Below are 24177 nucleotides of genomic sequence, written 5' to 3'. Positions count from 1 at the left end.
GGAAGGAGAGCAGCAGAGGCAAAGCGGTTTTTCTGGGCTCATCTGAAGAAATCTGTCCCCCTCCCCTCCCCTCCCCTCCCCTTGAGAAGCGGTTTGTAAAGTCCTGGTTTTGCATGGTGCTTGTCAAAGAGAAGGAAGCGTGGGCTTCTTCCAACAGCTGAGTCCGGCAAAAAAAAATGGGTGGGCGGGGCAAGCATGGTGCGGAAAGGCAGAGAGGGGGGGGCGACCGGGGGGAGTGAGCGGTGTGGGGGACAGGCCAGGGGAGGGACCATTCTGGTACAGGGCCTCCGGAGGGCCTGGTACGCAACTACATGTTGGATTTCTGGCACCGGTACGCACGTACCGGCCGTGCTGAAACCACCTATGGTAAGTAGACTAAAGCTGCAATCCTACACCCACCCACCCCCGGACTAAGCCCCATTGAAGACAATTGTACTTACTTCTGGATAAACATGCATAGGATTACATTTCAAATATGATCTTGAGGTGAGCTCAAATTGTAGTTTGAATTTGTTAGGTACCTTTATATTAATATGTAGAGTAATTAATATGATCAAAGTATTACAGAAAAAGCTTTCATTAAAATTATTTTGTATTTATGCATTTCAGTTTTGTATTATACGTTTTGAAACTTCATTTTCTGTTTTTCCATATCCCTTCGTACTATTATTTTTTAAGTTCCTCAGTACTTCTACTGTCTTTCGTTCTTTTATTTTTCTCTTTCATGGATGCCATGTTCTTTGGAACCTTGTTTAAACCAAGTTAATGGTCTTTTAGGCTTCCTCTGCAGGAGAAGTAGTTCACTTTTTGAATAGTAAGAATTATATGTCCGTGGGGGGTGGGGAATCAGGATTTTAGAGATGCTTAGGTGGGGCATGGCCAAAAAAAGTTGGGAACCCCTACACTAGAGCAAATTGGCTCCCCACCCCCATGTGTGTGTATGTATGTATGTGTGTGTGTGTGATAGTGTGTTTGTGTGTGTGTGTTTGTGTGTATGTATGTAAATATGGTTATCATAATTATAGGAGAATATATATACATATAAAAATAAATAAATAAATAAATATTTGTTTTCGTAGATTTTCACGGGTGTAGGTATGCTGGTTTTGTTGTATTCGGATCTTTTCCCGTGTAAGGTTGAGATTGTCTTTGCAACGTTTCGGCAGGATCTCACCTGCCATCTTCAAGCTTGGGCTTAAAATGGGAACGGAGCTGCCGTCTTTCTGTAAGTCTTGGTGGGAGGGGATGGGGTGCTGGCTTTGTTTCAGTAAGTGGAATGATTGGTTGTATGGTTGTATCATGATTGGTAGATTGGTGCTGATTGGTGCAGGCTGTGTGTGCATTGTTGTTTTGTATTGTAACGGCTTGGGTGGTGGATGGTGTTCGTTTGTTGGAAGCCATCGAAATAGAGAAACACCCCCACAACATGAATAAACGTGATGATACCTCCCACCTACCAAACATCTGGAAACCAGCCCTAGCAAACAAACGAACACCACCCACCACCCAAGCCGTTACAATACAAAACAACAATGCACACACAGCCTGCACCAATCAGCACCAATCTACCAATCATGATACAACCACACAACCAATCATTCCACTTACTGAAACAAAGCCAGCACCCCATCCCCTCCCACCAAGACTTACAGAAAGACGGCAGCTCCGTTCCCATTTTAAGCTCAAGCTTGAAGATGGCAGGTGAGATCCTGCCGATCCTGCCGAAACCCGAATACAACGTTTCGGCAGGATCTCACCTGCCATCTTCAAGCGTGGGCTTAAAATCTTTTTTAAGCCCACGCTTGAAGATGGCAGGTGAGATCCTGCCGAAACGTTGCAAAGACAATCTCAACCTTACACGGGAAAAGACCCGAATACAACAAAACCAGCGTGTGTGTGTGTGTGTGTGTGTGTGTGTGTGTGTGTGTGTGTATATATATATATATATATATATATATATATATATATATATATATATATATATATATATATATATATATATATATATATATATATATATATATATATATATATATATATATATATATATATATATATATATATATATAGTATTTGTGCTGATAAATAAATAAAGGGAGACTAGTATGGATATTTGGGCATACAGGGGGTTGTAACACACATACATACATACATACATACATACATACATACATACTCCTATAATTATGATAACCATATTTTCTTGGGAAAAAAGTAAAGGACAACCTGAAAAAGAGGCAAATCTGAAAAGCAGTTCATAACAATGAAAAATTTAACTGCTTCTATTTGTATCTTTTCTTCACAAAGGAAAATTCAATAGCTAAAACAAGAAAAAACTGCGCAAAACCCCATATTCTAAGATAACTACATTTGTTTTAAAAAAACAGTTTAATAAGTCAAATGACGAAAATAAGGGACAAGTTGGTTTTTGAGAAACAAATAAATTTAAAAGGCTGCTTTCTGAAATATAGGACTTTCCTTTAGAATAAAAGACATAGGATCACTATATCTATCATATACAGCTTGCCTCTATAAATCCCCCTCTCCGGCTGATTTCATCCCGATAAGGCCTCTGAACGCGAAAAGTCCAAGCATCCGAGGCTTGCCGTTTGGCGAACTTCTCAGTGGAGCGGTGCCGGGCCAGATGACAGGCAACCTGCAGGTGGGCGACTCGACAGAAGGGGCAGGTGAGGCGGGGCGAGGCGCCCTAGTCGCGCGCAGCCGGCGGTGCAGGTGGCGGTTCCGAGCGTCCCTCGTCTTCCTGCCTTCGCGGACTGGGGAGCAACTGTCGGAAGGAGGGTGGGAGGAGTCGGTGTGCAGAGTAAGGCAACGCGGCGCAGCGCAGCGCAGACACCCGGGCGGCTGTGCAAGGCCCCTAGTCCCGCCGCATCCCTGCAAGAACTAGGAAGGGAGGCAGAGAGAGAGAGAGAGAGAGAGAGAGAGAAAGAGAGAGGCAGGCGTTTGCCTCGCCTTTCTTCCTCCGGAGCAAACGCAGGGCCGAGAATCGCTGCCGCGCCTGGAGAGGGTGGGAGAAACAGCCTGTTGGCGAAACAGGAGCAGGAGCCTGGAATGAAGCGCCTGAAACAAGAGTCTCCATCCATCCGTCGCCCCGAGAGGAGATGGCGGGTCATCTGACCTGAAGTGCCCGTAATCCCGCTTCTGCTTTTGGGATACTTTTCAGTGAGTGTTTGAACCGGGACTCTGGTTGCATTTCATTTGTCCTGGTAGCTTTGGAGACAGCGCTTCGGAGAGTGTGCAGGTTTCTTTTCCCTGTCGCTCCTTGAAGCCACAGCAACACGCTCACTGCCGTTTGAGCTCCCAAGTCTGTTTAAGTTCGCCCTCCCCGCCCCCTAATAAATTAGCTCCTGTTTGAAAGACCTCTTCGTGTTCGTCTGTTGCAAAATCCTTGCTTCTTTTCTTCCCGGTAGATTTGTCTTTCTGTCTGTTTTGTGTGTGAGAGAGTATGCGCGCGCGCGCGTGTGTTTTGTTTGTGTCTTAAGATTCAGGGGCGGCGGTGACGTTATACCGCTACATCTTCCAAATGTGAATCGTTGCTTACAAGTAGTTCTTGAGAAAGAGAGACTGCTGACACTTAGAACTCTCAACATCCTGATTTCTAGCCCTGTGCCTTTAAGCACTACACTAAACTGGCAGTCTTGCATCTTAACTGTTCATAGGGCCTTGGAAAATTCAATGGTGGTGACAGGTAAAAGGGTAAGAGTTATTCCTTCCTTCCAACAAAATCCACAGCGAGGATAACTTAATTGTAATTGTTGCTGATATGTTTTGGGGAACAATTTACAGTCAATGAAGTGACCTCAACTAGTTAGGCATCCAACCTGGAATTTGAAATAAGTTGCCACTAAAGGGGAGGATTTGAGGTGAGAGGCAACATCAGTTCACTTCCTGTTGCTGTTTTGTTTTTGTTTTGCTATCTGTATTAGAACTGAGTTGGTTCAAAGATCTAGCTCCTGAGGAAATGAGTTCAGCTTCATCTTTACTGAATTTGGGAGACTTTTAATAACCTGCAACGTTTGGGGATTTGGGGGGATTTTTTAAAATAATGTGTTGGGATATTACTCTTTTTTTAAAGAACATGCTTAAAGAATAACTTGGAGATTGCTCAGGAACAGAAAAGCAATTTATTAATCCTATTAGTTAAAAACAGTTATACTGTTCCTCTCTTTTGCGATTGTAGAAAACGAATGCTAGTTTTTTTGACTGACTTCTATGTTAATAGTTTTTTGTTCTTTAGTTTATAACCTAAGTTCCCTGTTTGGTCCCTCTTATAACTTATTTATGACTTGTTATAAATTTAATTTTTGAAAGTTGTTTAATTTTTTTAATGTCGTTTAAAATTTCCTTAGTGTCTTTACAAGGCTTTGATTAAAGGATACAAATATTTTAATTTTTTAAAATATTAATAAAATATTGCTGTCAGATGTACAAAAAAAATTGTTTATGTTTCTGGAATTGACTCCAGACAGTTTAGTGCCAAGTATTTCTTGTTCCTTACTCCCAATCTCTAGTGCAAAATGGTCGAGCCTGAATGAAAATTTAGAAACAATCTTAATTTGCAGAGTTTAGATTGTAAAGTCATTAAAGTTCAGAAAAATGAAGCTTGAACTGTTTGGATACGTAATGCATAATTCATATGAGAACATGGAGCATTACAAGAAAATGGATTCCTATTGTGCAGTAAATATGTTTATTTATTTGATTTATATCTTGCCTTTTTTTGTAGGTCAAGGAGGCATGCATATTATAGGGTTCCCCTGTTCTGTTTTTCCCACAACAGTCCATGATTTAGGATGGTCTAGGATGGTGTAACCGCTCCAAAGTTACCTAAGAAGCTTCTAGATTTGAGGATAGGCTAGAATCTGGTTCCTGCTCATAATCCATCCCATCAACTACTATGCCACAGTTCAGCTTGGATTATTATTATTATTATTTACTAATTTTTACTTCCCAATGTAAAAATTATTATTGATGGAAAAAGTGAATTGTTAGACATAGAATATATGAAGTTATATTTCATATGTTTCTGTCTCAATTACCAAACAAACGACTGAATAATAAGTAAAAATAGAAGGGAGAACAATGAGCCTTATTGAAAGTTGAACATTTTGGGAGTTGAAATTCCAAACATCTGGAAAGATGCTAGCTTGGGAAATGGGACTACCTATTCCAGTGATGGGGAACTTTTTTGGCACCGAGTGCCCAAACTGGAATGTGCATGCATGCACACACACACTGAAGCACCGGAAACTCAAAGACCAGCTAGCCGGTGCGGGCATGTCTGTTTTTGGCCCTTTTTCAAGCTTGTTTTTTTGGGCTAGTTTCTGGCTGGTTTTCGGGCCAGTTTTCAGGCCAAAAAAGGCCCAGAAAACAGCCTGGTTTTTGGCTGTTTTGGGGGGCATTTTAGTCCATTTTCCGGTGCTCTGGTGCCTGTGAAGACCAGCTGGAAACCAGAAGAACAGCTGGAGACGGTGTGCATGCCCACAGAGAGGGCTCTGCATACTACCTCTGGCGCGTGTGCCATAAGTTCACCATCACAGCCCTAATCAGTACAATACAAAATTATATTCATCCAAATGAGAATTTTTCTTCTTGTGGTTGGGCAGTTTTTGGACATTAGGCATAGAGCAATGATGGCGAACCTATGGCACGCGTGCCACAGGTGGCACACAGAGCCATTTGTCAGGGCACGCGAGGTGCTGCCCTGTTAGCTGGCCAGCGCTCATACGCATGCTGGCCAGCTGAGTTTGCCCTTTTTTAAAGCCATTTTTCGCCCTCCCCCAGGCTCCAGAGGCTTTATAGGAGCCTGGGGAAGGCAAAAAGAGCCTCCCCCGCCCCCTCCGGAAGCTTCATGAGCTTCCCTGAAGCCTCCGGAGCGCAAAAAAACCAGCCCTACGGGCAAACCGGAAGTTCAGGAACGGACTTCCTCTTTGCTTGGAGGGTCGTTTTGACTGCCCCGGAGGCTTCAGGGAAGCCTCTTGAAGGTCCCTGAAGCCTTCGGAATGCTTAAAACGACCCTCCAAGCAAACCAGAAGTTCTGGTTTGCTTGGAGGGTCGTTTTGACTGCTTTGGAGGCTTTAGGGAAGACCCCTGAAGCCTCCGGAGAGCTTCCGGGGCGGCGGGGGAGGCTGTTTTCGCCCTCCCCATGCTCCTATAAAGCCTCTGGAGCCTGGGGAGGGCGAAAAAAGCATGCAAAAATGAGGGGGTCGTGCCTGTAATGCGTGCATGTGCACTGGGGGGGTCGCATATTGCATTATGGGTGCAGCACGGCTGCACACGACCCCCCTGCGCTCCCCCACTTATGGCACACGAGTCAAAAAAGGTTCGCCATCGCTGGCATAGAGTTTGGCTTAGATATCAGAGTTTCTTAATCCTTGAAAATTCTGCAATATTCTGTAAAATTCTGTAAAACCTATGGAACAGGATTTTCTCCACTATAAACAGTTACCAGATAATATTGTGCATAGAAACATTTGGTAAAGAATGCTGAGGTTTTGCCATGGCAATTCACTTGCTTTCTTGGTAGTGTGGTCTATCTTGAGGTAGGAGAGTTGGTGTAGTGAATAAGGCATCAGGCTAGAAAATGTGAGTGTGTGAGTTCTAATTTGCCTTGGGCACAAAGACAGGCTGGGTGAGCTTGAGCCAGTCGCTTGTCCTCAGCTCTAAGAAGCAGGCAAGGGCAAATGACTTCTGAAAACTTTGCCAAGATAATTGCAGACATTAGTCGAGGAAGTTGCCAGGAGTTAATAATGACACAACCATGATAGAAAGATATATAGAGATAAATAATAGATTAGGTTAAATTAGATTACAATAGAGAGAGTGGGGGAGAGCGAGAGATAAAAAGTAAAGTTGAGATTGAGAGCATGCTTATTAAAGGTTAGATGCTTTGCTGCTTCCCATTTGCTAGCTATACTGGTTCTGCGTACAGTATAGACCTCGCCTTTCTGTTCTCTGGAGACTCAGAATGAGTTGTACATAATCTTGTGATGAAATACAATTGCAAGTGAACCATTGGTGTCATTTGTATTTTTTGCAAACCCCATTTTTTAAAACTTTTGCATCTCTTTTCTTGCATTTTTCAGAATCCCGTTTCCCTCCCAGTTCTTGGGGTTGTTTATATTTCTTTTCTCATTTTTTTTCTTTTATTAAAAGGTGTGAACTTCTGCTAAAATTCTTTTCAGTACTACCTCATCATGTTCATCATTCCCTGTCTCCTCAGAGGGTATTTAATTGATATGCACTACACTTGATCTTAGCTAAAAGTCTGAGAAGCGATATAACCGTTATGAGCATATTTTCTTGCTATGTCCAAAAAAACCCCATACATTTTGCAATGAGCTTGTTTGAGTCATCTGCCTAGTTGCGTTTCTTTTCTGAGCTACATAAGGGAAGGTTTTTGTTCCTCAGACGCAAGCGGTGTTGGGCTTTTCCTTATTTTCTTTTGCTGAAATTTCCTCTGCTGGATTTCAGTGGCTAAATGATGAAATATCATTGACACAATTTCCCATCACATTGAGGTTGTTTCTTACAGAATTATTTTTTAAAAATATCCTAAAATAAGCTGATTTTTAAAATGATCATACATCTAGAAAAAACAAATGAAAAGCTCCATCCTCAGTGTTAGGTGGTGGCATTAATTATCAAAACATTTCCCAACCCTGTTCATAGGATTTGACTATTGAACAACAAAACAGGTGTGTTGTTTTCATTTTTTTGGCAAAGTCCATCTTATCTATTACACAAGCTATGTGAAAGAAATGAAGGAAATATATGCAATCCTGTTTCTCCTTTTGGGGGAATAGAATACGAATTGACACACTTGTTGTATTCCCTGACCTAGAGACTCAGCTTGCAAAACTGAATCCATCAGGCATTTTTATTAGCCTCCTGATGACACTACTAAACATTAAGCAAGTTTTTACTGTATATGAATAGTGCTCTTTTTCACTCAAAAGGAAGCAAAAAGATACGAAGCCATTATAGCTGGAGGTTGCCACCCTATATTCAAAATGCAAAGAAAGGTGCAATTTATTGTTTTTGGATTGCCAATTCATCATACTATTAATATTTTTTTAAAAAATTGACTGTTTTTATATTATTGATTTATAGTTTTTTATTGTACGTCACTCAGAATCTGATGGGCAGCCATATAAATAGGATGACTAAATAAATAGTATGTGTGTAAATATTTAGCACCTGAACATATGCGTGCCGATGTTGGAGAGCAACTGTCCCAGTTGGGAAGAAGGATCAAGCAGGGAATTAGTCTGAATTCATTACATGGAGACATTCCTTTGAAATAGTCATAGAACAATAAAGTAGCTAGTTCGATGAACCCTACATGTGTAGGTCTGGTTTGTTCACACCTGACAACCCATAACAACTAGGCTTTACTGCTGCTTGCTAGGACAGTGAGGAGTCTTGAAGGGGTATTTTTTTTAGCTTGAAGCAACCATTCAAGGCTTATTAACTGTTGAATCTCTTGATGTTTACCAAATGTGTGACTGAGCAGCTATTTCAAGGGCTTTTTAACTACGGTATGTCCATAGATGCAGAAGTAAAATAGACATCTGAAGCAAAGCAAAGAATGTTGATAGATTCCCGATTCCTTCCTGTTTCAAGCAGAGCCACTACTACTAATAGAATCCATCTTTTACTCCAGTTTGTGGTAGACATGCAAAACAGGCACTCTTCTTACAAGTCTACTGGACAGTAAAATTCTTATTATGTGTGAAGGGCAAATCTGGAAATATCCTCCTGCATGTTAATTATTGAAATGGCCCATATATAATTGGTGGTCATTGTCATTCAGATTCTATTTTCAGGTATCTGTGTGCACTTCTGATTGAAGGTATCTGCATATTTAGAAAAGGAGAATAGTTGTAGGAAGTTATCACCCAGCCCTCTCCCAGAAAAATGAAATATCCTAGGAAATATTGAAAAGGCAGAATATTATATTTTCCTGGATGTGAAAAAAGGAGAAACACATTTTAAACACAAAGTAAATTCCTGCAGCTTCCTGCCCATCCCCACTTTGTCAATGGGCCATTAAGAAGGCCAAGCTAGTCCACTTTACATAATAAAGAGTTCTCCCCTTCAGCTCCAGGGGGATGGGAATGAAGGCATGATAATATAAGCCTTTACTCAACTGACCACATGGCATCTGAGAATTCAACCAAACCTGGATTCAAAACTCAGCCTAGAGGGTTGCCCTTGCGTGGGCCCATGTGAGTCTGACAGCCAATCAGAATACATTTCTTACACAGGAACAGGAAACAGATAGGTGGGGCCGAACAGATTATAAAAATCCCTGCAAGCCCTTCTTCAGCCCTTCCTTTGCCTTCTCTTCTCCACCACCAACATTGAAGCATGTGATCACCTTTTCTGTTCAGGACTCAAGCCATGCGGTCCTGTCCACCATTAAAACCATCTTTCCAAGCATCCTCCATGTCTCCAGTGTCTTTTTCCCCACTTGGAGCCGAACCCAGAAGGACATTTCTTCCAACAATGTATAAACAGTTCAAATTGACTTTATTTTTCAAATCAAAATAAATACATAGAAAAAATTGTCAGGTTGTTCAGTTTGCTTATTGTGGAGATTACTTTATTTTAGTCACGTTTATACTACTGATTTGAGAGTGATACATAAAAATAATAAAATATTTAAAATTCTTTATCAGGAAAAAAGAATTCTAATTAAAATATTTGTGGTGGCTTATATATAAAAAGAAGAAATAGAGGAAAGCATTTATTACCTGAATTCAAATTTATTTTTCTCCTAGAGCTATTTTAAAAGTAGGCGAGAAAAGTAGTCCAGATCCCAATTATAAATTAGAGAATTGGTGGCTGGAAATTTTGGAAACAGTTTCAAAATTGAAAGTGGATAAATTCTGAGACACAAACATTAGCTTTCAGAATCTACTATAGAAGGAAAGAGAAGGGTGGGATGACTATGACCTACAAACTGTCCCTCCTGATTAGCATGATGATAACATGAGAATGGGTTGAAGGGACACCATTTGTACAAATATAGAACTCGGTTCTTTTTATAGAAAGAGCTAGTAGAATGTTAATGTTCATTATTAAATACTTTTGCAGGAATGAAAAATCAACATGCGTTTATTTAGAACCACTATTGTAATGTGGTAAAAAATAAAAATAAAAAGGGTACTTGAGATATTAGAAAAACTCGAGATTTAAAAGAATTTCCCACACACTCCTAATTATGTACACCAGACAGTGTCCTTTCCTGCCTGATTTTTTTTTTTTTTTTTTTGTATTTGAGTTACCAGGCAACTTGCATACAAATGCTGTTGTTTGGGACTGAGGCTGAAATACATGCCCTCTAAACTGAATATAGCTTTTCAGCAAAGTGCTACACCCACACAGAAAAGAAGAGAATAGAAGCTTTGTGGAAGTGGAACAGTAAATGCTGACCAAGGATTTTTCCCTCTGTAATGTTAATTGCCTATTGCTTTGTTCATCATTGGCACATGACAGCTGAAATTAAGCAAGTTCTTATTTTCTAATGCTGTAGCCTGGAATCCGGCATGAAGGAATCTGTGAGTTTTGTTAACTTTCTCTTATTTTCTATTTACTAAACAGTTTATTTATAATCCTGGCATTACAATGCTTATTATTAATTATTGTTGTTACTGTTGTTGCTGTAGTTGAAGTTTGTATAACTGAAAAATTCATCTTGCTGTTCCAGAAATTACAGAACAAGGAGCATAAGGAATCTGGGATGCTTCAAGAATCAATAAAATATTTCATGGAACGGAAGGAAGGAAGGAAGGAAAAGGAAGAAGGGAGGGAGGGAGAAAATACCTGGAATCCTGTTAGTTGAGATAAAAGCTCAGATATATTTATGTATTGCAAGGTGGAAGAAGTACCTATTGTTATACTCCAGTTTTCTTCAGCTTACTGAGGATGGCTAGAGTCAAGTTGATAGGAGAAGCTCAAAGCCAGTTTCATATGAAGAAATACATCTTAACCATCACTAGGCTATGGAAGTATATGAATCTGATAATGGATAATGGACACTCTAGATTTTATCTTATTGAGATGTGTTTGATGACCAGTTTGAACAAGTATTTGGTGTGCAGTATAATTCAGTAAAAAGTGAAGCCACAGTCAAGTTGAGCTTGACCTATATAGACACATCTATTCAGTGTTCTTGTCATCATGCATTGCCTTCTTGCAAGACTCCCCCCCCCCCCATTTCCTACTCTTGTCCAAAGTGCTTTCCCACTCAAGTGCTAGCTAGGCTATTCCTATATAGCTTTCTGAACTGGTTAAAGTCTTCTGGGTGGTGTCACTGCTGATTCAATAATTATAGAAAGTACTGTATAATAGACAATTTTTTTCTGTTGTAAGTTATTAACTGTAGTAAAAGACTAAAGATAAGTTAGGTTGGCATCAGGAAAAAAATAGCTTAGATATTGAATAATAGATATTTCTGCTCAGAAAACAGAAAACTATCAAAAACATAGAATGGAATGGAGTGATATTAGTATATTAGTTTAACGTCCCTCCATCAGTGTGCTGTGATTGGAAAACTATGGTAAAATGATTCCCTCTGATTAGAAGCAAGGTGTCATAGTACCAAGCCAATTGGGTGACTTTCGGCCAGTCACTCTCTCTTGGCCCAACCCACTTCACCAGGTTGTTGTAGAGAAAGTAAGAGAAGGAAAATAAGTTGGATATATTTGCTGCTTTGAGTTATTTATAAAAATAATAACATTAAGATAAAACAAAAAAACCTAAATCAATCTCTTTTTTTTCACCTTACTCTAGTGCAGCGGTTCTCAACCTGTGGTCACGACCCCTTTGGGGGTCAAACGACCTTTTCACGGGGTTGCCTAAGACCATCGGAAAACACATATTTTCGATGGTCTTAGAAACCCAAAAACCTGCGTGCCAGTGTTTGGAGCCAGGGGAACAGCGGCGGTGGGTGCTGCCTTGTGAAAGGGAGGGGCTACCTAACAGGAGCGGCGGTGCGAGGACAGCCAGCGGCAGCCAATTGTGACACGAGAGGCACCAGCGGGCGGATCAGATGGCTGTGCTTGATGGGAGGGGGAACAATGGAGTGCGTAAGCACCAGCGAGGCAGCGCCCTGAGAGGTGGCCAGGCTGGGCTCAGTCTCCCAGCTGCGAGGGGAGGGGAGGGGATGCCGGGAAGAAGGAGCCGAGAACTGAGGCAGGAAGGATGGCGACGATGTCCCTTCAGTCCGCAGCCGCTGCCTCCTCGGAGACTCGGAAGTTCACACGGGCGCTCTGCAGCAGCTGGCTCCAGACATTCGGGTTTTCCCTTTCCCTTTTCTGTAAAAACCTCCGTTCATTCACCTTCATTTCCTTCCCGCGATATCTATGAATGAATGAGTAGTTGGAAAACTTGGCATACACTACTAGTAGTAGTGTAGGAGTGGAGGGGGAAAAAGGTAGCTGTCACAAAACATCTTCAGCAGCCACTTTGAAAAAAAAATAAAATGCTACATCTTTTTAGTTTTAAGTTTTACGCTTCCATGCTTAGAATAGAATGGAATGGAACAGGAAAATGGAATGGAATGGGAATAGGAATGAAATAGGAATAGCATGAAATAGAATAGAACAGAATGAAATAGGAATAGAATTAAATAGAAATAGAAATGTTTATTGGTAAAGTGTGATAAGACACACAAGGAATTTGTCTCCAGTGCACCAAATCACAGTGTACATATAAACAGCAAGAATAGGTCATAGGTCATAATAATAGTTACAATCATTAGCTACAAACAGTAATTGATAAATCATAAAGAACCAGTAGGACAAGATGAAAAACAGGAGGGGATATCCAACCTAGTACTGTATTTCTCTTTGACCCATTTTTTTTACTGTCTTTCTTCTCTGTTTTATTTTTATTTTGTTACCAACTGAAATGTTTCATGGACTTTTTGTAACAAGATTAGAGGTTATATTATATGATTATTATATTATATTATATTATATTATATTATATTATATTATATTATATTATATTTATTATATTATATTATATTTATTATATTATATTATTATATTATATTTATATTATATTTATTATATTTATTATATATATAATTTTCATTAGCAAACCATTTCACAATATATAATTACATATTATTTTTGTGATTAATCACTATGCTTTAATTATGTTCAATTTGTAATAATGAAAATACATCCTGCACATCAGATATTTACATTGTGATTTATAACAGTAGCAAAATTACAGTTATGAAGTAGCAACGAAAATAATTTAATGGTTGGGGATCACCACAACATGAGGAACTGTATTAAAGAGTCATTGGGAAGGTTGAGAACCACTGCTCTAGTGCCTTCCTTTTTGTGAAATCTTGGGTGTGAATGCTACACCTTTGTGGTCTGGTCTGTTTTTCTGTTTGTATCCAAATTGTTAATTGAACTTGGACAACTCTCTGAAACAAGCCATTAATTTGGGATAGAACTAAGCACAATGCATACTCAAATAAACAAACAAACAAACAAACAAATAAATAAATAAATGTGATGTACAGGAACATTTAACTGAAGTTTCTTCAACTGTTTCATCTATTGTTTTGTCAGTAATGAGAGTAGAAAAGAGGGTAAGAGGAAAAATGGGAACTCCTTGATTTCAGTCTATCTAGGGTAAAGCTAAGTGTATATAATTTGTTTTATTACACTGGTATTTTGATGGTATAAAGAGCCTCATAAGTATATGAGAAAAAGAGACAGATGAATGCTCCTTAAAATAAATGCTGCAAGACAGTCTCTGATTTTTTAAAACTCAGCTTTTAATTAGGGTTAACATGACTTAAAATTCCCCATGGCATTTTTTTAATTTGAAGGGCGAAAAATGTAACAGATGCAATCCTCTTAATATGTATTTGAAAGCAAGTCTTCCCAATACTTTAGGAACTTTTAACATTTGGTCAAAATTGCATACTCTGGGCCTCAGTGTGTTATATGTATGTATATGTATGTATATGTATATATACATATACATATATGTTGTGGCCCAGCAGGATCCGGTTGAGCTGCTGATGGACTCGGATAGCGAGGAACCATATGAGTCTGCCCTGGACAATGTGGAGGACCCTGTGCAGGGTTCAGACTCAGAGCAGGGACCAGAGAGGCTGGTTGGCCACCAGGAGGTGCCTGAGGCATGGAGCAGTGGGGAGGATCAAAGGCAGTTTGTCCTTGATGCTACATTGAGAAGGGCTGAGAAACAGAAGCAGCAACTCCGTAGATAGACTCACAGAAGATGATTAAGCACAGGTGGTTGTGGATTGGCCCCTCCCAAGAGAGATTATAGATGAGGCATTGGGAGGGGACATTTGCAGGAAACAACCGCTGTGTAAGATTGAGATTGTCTTGGCAACGTTTCGGCGAGGTCTCACTCACCATCCTGAGGCTGGTGTTTTTGGCTTAAAGCGTGGTCGGAGATGCCGTCTTTCTATAAATCTTGGTGGGGGTGTGTGGAGTGCTGGCGTTGTTTCAGTAAGTGGATTGATTGGCTGTGTGGCTATATCATGATTGGTAGATTGGTGCTGATTGGTGCTGGCTGTGTGTCCATTGTTGTTTTGTGTTGTATCGGCCTGGGTGGTGGGTGGGGCTCGTTTGTTTACCAGGGCTGGTTTCCAGATGTCTGGCAGGCAGGAGACATCGTCACGTTTATTCATGTTGTGGGGGTGTTTCTCTATTTTGATAGCTTCCATAATTATTCTCTTGTTGAAGTGTTCAGTTTTGGACGTTAATTTGGTTCCTTCAAAATTAATTTCATGTCCTGTAGCTTTAAGGTGCTGGAAAAGAGAGGAAGTTTTTTTTTCTTTTTTCTTACTGCGTTCTGCAATGCGTGCATTTATTCTCCTGTTTGTTTGTCCTATATATGTTGCAGGGCAGATTTTGCATAGTATTTCGTAGACTCCTTAGTTTTCTAGCTGGATCTTGTCTATGGGGTTACTTAAGATGTTGGGTATTTTTTGGTCAGTGTTGAAGGCTGTCTTGATATTGTGTTTGTGGAGAATTTTGCTGATTTTATCTGTGGTGCCTTTGATGTAAGGCAGGAGGGCGATGCCGTTGTCCTGTTCTGTGTCTCGGTTTTTGGGGGGAGTCTCCCTTTGGATTAGGTTGGTAATTGTTTTTCTTTGGAAGAGATTAATATGTTTGTGAGAGTGTGTAATTTAGTTTTCAGGTGGTCTTTGTCGGCTAGGCGTTTGGTTCTGGAGATGAAGGTCTTGGCTACAGAGTTGATCTGTGCAGGGTGGTGATGGGATTGTGTGTTTAAGTAGCTGTTGGTGTGTGTTTTTTTCTTGTAGATTAGGATGTCCAGAAAGGGAAGTTGGTTGTTTGTTTCTAACCAACTTCCCTTTCTGGATGTCCTAATCTGCAAAAAACCCAATATATACACCTGTGTGTGTGTGTGTGTGTGTGTGTGTGTGTGTATGTATTATAAATGGTTTTCTGTCTAGGGTGGAGCTGAAAGGCAAAAGGGAAGCAGTATGCTCCCTCCCATGTTTGGGCATACCAGGTGCTTTGACATAACACTTAATCATTTCCTTGGCTCAGCTGATAAGGGAGGAGAGCTTGTGGCTTAGAGGCTAATACACCTGCCTAATATGTAGAAACAGCCCAGGTTCAATCCCAGTAAGGGTATGGCTAGCTGATGAGAGCTAAATAGTTTGAAATAGATCTACACTATATCACTTTATTTATTTATCAGCACAAATGCAACACATACACTTCTTTTTTTGCTGATAAACAAATGAAGGGAGACTAGTATAGATCCATTTCAAGCTATTTATCTCTTATCAGCTAGTCATACCCGAGTAATCATGTCTGTTTGTTTTGTTCCCTCCTTAAAATTAGACATAAACCAAACTTGTGAGAATGATCCAGGCAAAAATTGTCCCGTATGCTATTATCCAAGAAGAATCTCCCATTGGTGCTAGTAGGTTTTCATGTATGTATATAGGTATGTAGAAAGATACTAATATTAATGGATGAGATGTGGGAAATTGGGAGGAAGGAGTTGAGCTGAGTTTTCCCACTCAAGTGTTAATGTCCTGATGAAATTGAGAACCAACTGCATTTATTAAAGGTAGAAAACAGCATTGTTTTCCAAGCTCATTTAGTACAGTATCACATCTAATTTGTTTTTTAATGCTGAATGAATGAAATTGGCTATATGGAAGGGGATTTATACATTACAAAGCTTTAAAACAAATGGTTTAAAAATCATTGTGGGATTTTCTTTAATCTATACAGGTAATATATGCTGAACTTTAAGACATGAAAGTAAAAAATCAGGCTAGTAGGTTAATAGCACTTGTCTTGGAATAACTGAAAGTAATCTGATTATTTGTATGGAACACTTTTTTAATGGGGAATGGTGAGTTACAGTGTGATTGAAATAGATTATTTAGTCTTTTCCCATTTTAAAAAAGGTGGAATGGTTTTATTGAAATCTAATAACGAGATACTATTTGTGAATGATTCAGAAAGGTACTTCCAGAGAATGAGGTCAGTGTAAAAATCACTGAGATATTAGAGGTAATACAAAACAAGAACAAGAATATCATACAACAATACGATCAGCAGAAATATTCTTATTTTCCAAATAAATGAATATATTTCTCTTAAGTATTCCTCATAGTTTTAAGAGATATATCCATATGATCTAGCACAGTGATGGTGAACCTTTTTTGGCTTGCGTGCCATAAGGCAGGGAGCGCAGGGGGGTCATGCCGCAGCCATAATGCAATGCGTGATCCCCCAGTGCGCATACACACATGAGAGGCACTTCCCCCCATTTCTCCATGCTTTTTTCATCCTCTCCAGGCTCTAGAGGTTTTATAGGAGCCTGGGGAGGGCGAAAATAGCCTCCCCTGCCCACCCGAAGGCCCTCTGAAGGCTTCAGGGACCTTCAGGAGGCTTCTCTGAAGCCTCCGAAGGGCAAAATACGACCCTACGAGCAAACTGGAAGTCACTTCTGGTTTGCTCATAGGGTCAGTTTAAGCCCTGTGGAGGACTAAAAGGACCCTCTGAGCAAACCGGAAATGACTTCCAGTTTGCTCGTAGGGTGATTTTTAGTCCTCCGGAGGCTTCAAGGAAGCCTCCTGAAGATCCTTGAAGCCTCCGGAGGGCTTAAACCGACCCTACGAGCAAACTGGAAGTCCATTCCCGAACTTCCGGTTTGCCCCTAGGGCTGGTTTTTTGCACTCCGGAGGCTTCAAGGAAGCTCCCGAAGTCTCCGGTGCGCCTCTGGAGGGGGGAGGCTCTTTTCGCCGTCCCCAGGCTCCTATAAAGCCTCTGGAGCCTGGGGAGGATGAAAAACGTCTTTAAAAAAGGCTGAACTCAGCCTCACGTGCCCTGACAAATGGCTCTGCGTGCCACATGTGGCACGCGTGCCATAGGTTCGCCATCCCGGATCTAGCATAATGCTTAAAACATAAGCTTTAGAAATACAAGAATCCATCCTCCATGCTTGCCACTGAGATATCTGGCACAGCTATGACTTTAATGTTTCTGAGACAGTCACATTAGTCATTGCTCCCGTCATTACTGACTCTGAGATTTAATACATGGTTAGTAACTTATGCACTTTTCTAAATAAGGAATATTTGAAGTAGGACCCAGGATGTTGAATTCTGCAATGATTTACTAGTATTGAATGTGCTAAACGTGATATTTCAATCTTCGTATGTTGTTTCATTTTAGCCATCACCAAACTTGTTCTTGACATTTAGGGATGCTACATTATTTTGGATTATTATTACATAATTACCACTATTACACCACTATAATCATTAACTAAGAATGGGAGATTGATGATATAAACCCCACTATCTTTTGAAAGTAATTTTGGGAGATGAATGTGGAAATAATTTGAGGTTACTGTGTTTGAAGACCCTTTATATCTCTATACTCAACTCTTTCTCGGGCATTATTTTCTGATGGAAATAATTTCAGTATACCTGCTGTTTTTCCCTGAATCAAAATTTAGGAATAACTAAACCGAAGTACTTTTTTTTTGGTAGAACAGTCACAAATGTAAATGGTAATGATTTTTTGAAGATTTGCTTCTTAAAACTTTGTTGTGGACTTCAAATTATACACTTCCCAAATACATTAATTTCACAATGGTTGTAATGTATCCAAATATTCTTTTCAGAATCAAGTGACTTTAAAAAAATGGAATAACAATGCTAATTTTGATTAATAAATGGAAATAAACTTGTGAAAAGCAAGGAAGACAGCTTGACTGTTCAATAATATTGATTTATGTTCATTTAGGATATATCTGTAGTACAACGCAACATGAAAGAGACCATTATGGATTAAGCATCGTTTTTTTCTTTTTTTAAATGGAAGCTGGGAATGCAGTTTTTGCTAATTGAGTCCCATCACACCATCCTTATTGCCACTTTCTTTCTCTAGTTCAGTGGCAGTCAACCTGGTCCCTACCGCCCTCTAGTGGGCATTCCAGCTTTCATGGTGGGCGGTAGGGGTTTGCTGTAACTCTGCTTTATAAATTTTATAAAGCAAAGTTACTTCCCTACTTTATAAATCACCATTACTGTGAAACCGGTGGGCGGTTAGAAAATTTTACTACTAACAGAGATAGTAAAGTGGGCGGTAGGTATAAAAAGGTTGACTACCCCTGCTCTAGTTGTTTGTCCAAAGGACTTGACTTTGACAGTTACTCTAATCATGGTGACATATAGAGATTGTAAATATTTGCCTCTGTGTATTCTTCACTTTCTTTCTTAATATTGTTTACATTCTTATCACTTCAGGAATCATCTAAATGATGACGGCTATTCTGGAACGGATCAGCACCTTGTCCATCAGTGGACAACAGCTCCGTCAACTTCCTCAGCTCCTAGAAGAAGGTTTTCCCAAGATGCCTTGCACAGTTAAAGAATCTGATGTACCCCAACTTTTCAGAGAACCCTATATCCAAGCTGGCTATCGCCCTACAGGTCAGGATTGGCGCTATTATTTCCTCAGTCTCTTCCAAAAACATAACGAGGTTGTTAATGTTTGGACTCACCTTCTGGCTGCTTTGGCAGTACTGCTGAGATTTAATGTATTTGCTGAAGCAGAGAACTTGTCTCTGGAGATCCGCTCCTTACCCCTCTTCATCTTCGTCCTTTCCTCTGTTACATATCTGACATGCAGCCTCTTAGCTCATCTTTTGCAGTCCAAGTCAGAGATATCACACTATACTTTCTATTTTGTGGATTATGTTGGAGTCAGCATCTACCAATATGGAAGCGCCCTGGCCCATTTCTACTACAGCTCCGACCAAGCCTGGTATGACAAATTTTGGCTTTTCTTCTTGCCAGCAGCTGCTTTCTGTGGATGGCTCTCATGTGCTGGCTGTTGCTATGCCAAGTACCGCTACCGGCGCCCCTACCCCATCATGAGGAAAGTGTGTCAGGTGATCCCAGCGGGATTGGCATTCATCTTGGACATCAGTCCTGTGGCCCACCGTGTGATTATGTGCCACCTTGAAGGCTGTGAAGAGTTGGCTGCTTGGTATCACACCTTCCAGATACTTTTCTTCCTAGTCAGTGCTTATTTCTTTTCTTGTCCAGTTCCTGAAAAATATTTCCCTGGGTCTTGTGATATTGTTGGTCATGCCCATCAAATTTTTCACACCTTCCTTGCTATTTGCACACTCTCACAATTGGAAGCCATCTTCTTGGATTACAAGAACAGGCAAGATATCTTATTCAACCGACATGGATCTCTCTCCATCATCCTGTCTTGTGGCTCCTTTTTTGGCTTAGTTGCTTGCAGTGCTATCACTGCACTCCTATTGCAGCGCAAAATCAAGGAGGAACTGGCCATGAAGGCATCCTGAGAGACTGACATAGAAACAGGGTTCAGTCCTGATGTGCTTGAAGAAAAGTAGGAAGAGGGAAGTTTATTCAAGTACTGTATATAAGTAAATTAACCAAGTGATTTTTCTTTTGAAATTATAATCAAGGAATTGATTTCAGGCAGGCACTAATTTATTAAATACGCCTTATGCCCTAAACATTTTTACTAACTCTGCCTATTGCTGGGCAAAGGGCATTTAGGAGACGATTGAAGAGTTATAAAGGTAGATTTTTCTAAATGGTCTTTTATTTATTTACAGAAATTTGTATTATATGAAAGAGGATACTAGTCAACTAGAAGAGTAGAGGATTACCATAGACTTGCACGTTTATCAAGCTCTTATCTCATTGGGAAATTGGAATTGTGTCTGGGTTATACTACTTCAGAATATAAACTAGAATGGGTTTCCATAAGAAAAAAAGATTCCTTCACACATTAGGTCAAAGTTCCTAATTTACTAGTTTACATGTAGGGATTTTTTTCCCCATGTTAAATCATAAGACTCATTACTTGCATCTGAAAGGATACAGAATAGTCATTTATGACTTTAGTGATGATTAGAGCAAAGATTATGAAGGTTGACATAATGTTGATAATCTCATTTGGTCCGTTTCATTTAGCTGTGGCTTTGATACCACTGGTATCTATACAACTCAAGTAGTACTGAATCTTCCCCCGAGTTGTAAGCTTCAGATAGTATGGTAGGAGAATAACTGTCATAATTGTCACTGGTTAATGGGTAGTTGTCACCAGTTAATCATTCAAGCCCAGGTTAGCTGAAGCAAAGAAGGGTAGAATTCCCAAAGGTAGCAGAACTAGCCTCTTCATGAGTTGTTTTATGATGTTAATGAAGAACTAATCATCTAAAAACACAGAACAACGCTATCATTGCTATCAAACTAGGATGCTATTTTCAAGGTTTATAGTGCCGCTCAAAGGCACTATTTTACCATTTTAACACTGATTAGCAGCTATATCTAGCGTTTTTCCTATTTGTTGTCCATAAAGCCTCTTCCTAATTCATTTCTGCATACCTTCATTCATATTATTGTCAAAATATTACTTTTCCTGGTTCCTTATTGATTTTAGGTATCATGTCACTCAAAGCCATTTGGGACTTTTACAACCCGAATGTTATTTTGACAACTAAGATAAGGGTACAGTACTTCTTCCCTGTTTCAGCACCAAGTTAAATAATTAGAGAAGGAGCAGTTTTATTGTAAAAAAAATATTACATGGACAAGTACCATGCCATAGTATACATTGTCCTAACCAGTTTTATTTGTGCTTTTTATCACTAGAAGTTCAGTTGGGTTGTGCTTTAAGTCTCATGTGGTATTTAACTACTAAACTTTTATTTCCTCTCTTCCAAACACAAACACCATATCCAAACAGTAATTGCAGCTGTGGAATGTTTTATTTATTTAATGTTATTTCCTGTGAAATGTTATTTCCACATAGCAGACTAGCATATAATTGAAAGGTGTGTGCCAAACTTGGTTTCTGATGGTGCTGGGAAGTGGAAATCATTTTGCACATGTGGACATTAATGACAGTGAGTAACCCCATTTGCAGTCTGGCAATGGTACACTCAGAGATCTAATTTCCCATCTTATTCTCCTTAATGTGCAATATATCAATTATCTAAGATGTCTAGATTTACACCTACTCAAAGTTTGGTGAAAATACTTAACGTAGGTATGAAGACAAGTGCAGTCCAAGTTGGATTCAACAAAAATCATTAATAATAGTTTTTTAAGTATTAGAAATGGGTCCAGTCACAAGAAATGTAAACCATTTTCTGCCAACATAAACACTGAAAATCTTTGTTAAGAATATATAAACTATAGGAAGAAAAGAAGTCCATCAATTGCATCTGATGGGCTGTATGAAAATTCTTAGTGATTTAATATCACCACCTAGTGGCATAATAAACTAACATTTTTCTAATAGCTGGAATGGCTCTGAGAATTTTAATTAGGTTGGTAGTCAGCAGAGATACTTTTTATTAAGATGCTTCTAAGTATAGTCAATAAACAGGCCATGCTTCTTTTTTCATAGAACATACTTTATTCTTACTGTGAACTAATTTGCATTATTTTCTGGAACTTCACAAAAGATATCTTTGTTTCACAAGCAATTCTGATTGAACATGTATTTCATGCCTGTAACTTGGTTGCTTATAAAGTAATATAGATTGAAAAGTTCAAGTTGCTCCAATTTAATCCATTGTAAAATGTGTACTATAATCAGCATTAGTCAAACTGCAGAGATCCTGAAATATAATTTTAAATATGAAAGCACTTAGAATGTTTGGCTGGTTATTTAAGAAAAATTGCTGTATACTAAGTTTCTTAAAATTGTCCTTCACACTTTTTCAGATACCTGCCTCTGATAATTCCCAGGTCCTTTTACTGCTAGTTCTGTATATACACAACATGTTATAATTAGGACTGATGAATCCAAGTGAATGTGTTATTATTAGAAACAAATGTGATGAATAAAAGGACTGGTTTTTAGCACGTGTCAAAGTGTTGGTTCAGAATGTGTAGGAAGGACACCTTTCCAAATAGTTAAAGCAGCCATGTCTTGAAAAAGGTTCATGTAGCGATTTCAAGAGCTAATCCTGACTGATTGTGCATACCTATGCTTGCACAACCACTTTCCTTTGTTCCACCCAAGCCCAGTGATGCAGAGATCACATGGAGCACTCCTGAAGCAGCCACATGCCATTTTGAGACTTTAGAAAGCTTTACTGGTTTTACTTTACAGTTACATGGATCTAAAGCAACTTTTTCTAATTATTGTTTTTTCATTCTAAAGTGGTATGATTTCGCTAGTTTTAGATTCTGAAAATTGAAGTCTAGAATACACAGAGAGCAGTAGGTTGGGCACCGCTAGCTAGTATTAATAACAATAATTGCAGATACAATCCAAATTATTATTAGCGTTCCACCATTATGAACATTTGTTAAATAAAACTAGTCTTGCTATCTACAAGCTCATGCCTATTTTGCAGTTGTTAACTTCAGCCTTATTTGGATTTGACATCCAAACATTTTGGTAGCTGACTTACATGTTATTTCCAATACTTCAAATAATATGTGGTGGTTTCAAGTGTGCCTTGGATGTTTATATCTTTCAGAGGCAGTTTTGAAAATATATATTTTAAGATAGGCATTATTTGTTACTAAAATGAAATGAGTTTTTTATTTTCTTTCTTTTTTAAAAAAAGGGGTTAGTTTTAGAATTATATGAACAACTTCTGTATTAAATTCTTGAAATCTGCATTGTTGAGAACATTTGAAAAATTATACTGTTTTATATAAACTGTTGAAGTGAAGAATGGAAAGAGGATATCTTAAGTAAAGTTTAAGAAATTGATGTTTTATGTGAAATTTGTTAATATCAAAATGTTTATCAAAACATGGCTTCTGTATGTTTTGCAAGATTAAGGGAGAGTATTAGTAAAAATTTTTGGAGAAAACCTTGATGCTTCTGCACACATGGTCTGAATTTAATGCTTATATCACGTTAAAAATGCCATTTTCATTCAAGTTTCTGATAGATGTAATTATTACAACACTGAGTACAAAGTAATATTGCACTGTTTCCCCCTGTGGAGGCCTCAGAAATCAAATCAAAATTCATCAGAAAGTGTTAGAATTGAGTAAATATTCAGGTGAGCGAAAATGATGTTTCCCTTTTGCATTAAACAATCCAATATGTTTGTAATAACAGAATATTCTTGTGGTTAAAGCAACCAGGAATGATTGAATTAGTATAGAGATTCGCACAATGCACTGAATGTGCTAAACCATACTAGGTAGCTTTTTGCAGGACACTAAGCTATCAACTATATTTTAGCTTAACATGTTGTGGAAACCAACACCCAAAGTGTCTTCACATTTCACATAATACCCACACATCTAATTTTGTAACAGGGCTATTGTAAGAGTTCAGTACATGTAATAATGCATTAAAGACATAGATTTACTGTGGATATAAGGTTTTCTCACTATTTTTTCCCTAAGGTAAGTATGCTTAGGTATGAAGCCTTTTCCCAACTAATTCCCAATTTTGTAATTTCCATACCAGGATTTGCCCTTGGAAAAAAAAGTAATTTTCTGCTAATTTTATTTTTTAATATTTTTCTCACTGTCCTGTGAGTGGAATAATCATCCTTATGCCTCTGAAACACTGCACAGATTTTTCATAAGTCATACAAATGATAATCCATATAGATATACTT

The 24177-nt window shown here is 39.0% G+C and overlaps 1 protein-coding gene across 4 annotated transcripts in view; it reads left to right on the top strand.

Moving 5' to 3' along the window:
* PAQR8 (progestin and adipoQ receptor family member 8) overlaps positions 1–23404 on the top strand; it is a 47875-nt gene extending 24471 nt beyond the window's left edge. Inside the window, exons 1-2 of one of the 4 annotated variants that reach the window (XM_081941242.1) lie at positions 3579–3714; positions 18833–23404. In XM_081941242.1, the coding sequence (XP_081797368.1) occupies positions 18844–19905 (1062 nt within the window). In that variant the 5' untranslated portion in view covers positions 3579–3714; positions 18833–18843 and the 3' untranslated portion in view covers positions 19906–23404. Of the gene's footprint in view, positions 1–3578; positions 3715–10445; positions 10584–15899; positions 16009–18832 lie in introns of those variants that run through there. The other 3 variants (XM_081941244.1, XM_081941243.1, XM_081941241.1) reach the window with 3 other exon arrangements.
* The last annotated feature ends 773 nt before the right edge of the window (positions 23405–24177 follow it).

This window comes from Natrix helvetica (genome assembly GCF_964273705.1).
Source record: "Natrix helvetica genome assembly, chromosome: 2".
Classification (NCBI taxonomy): Eukaryota; Metazoa; Chordata; class Lepidosauria; order Squamata; family Natricidae; genus Natrix; species Natrix helvetica.
This window is presented reverse-complemented; position numbering and strand designations above follow the sequence as displayed.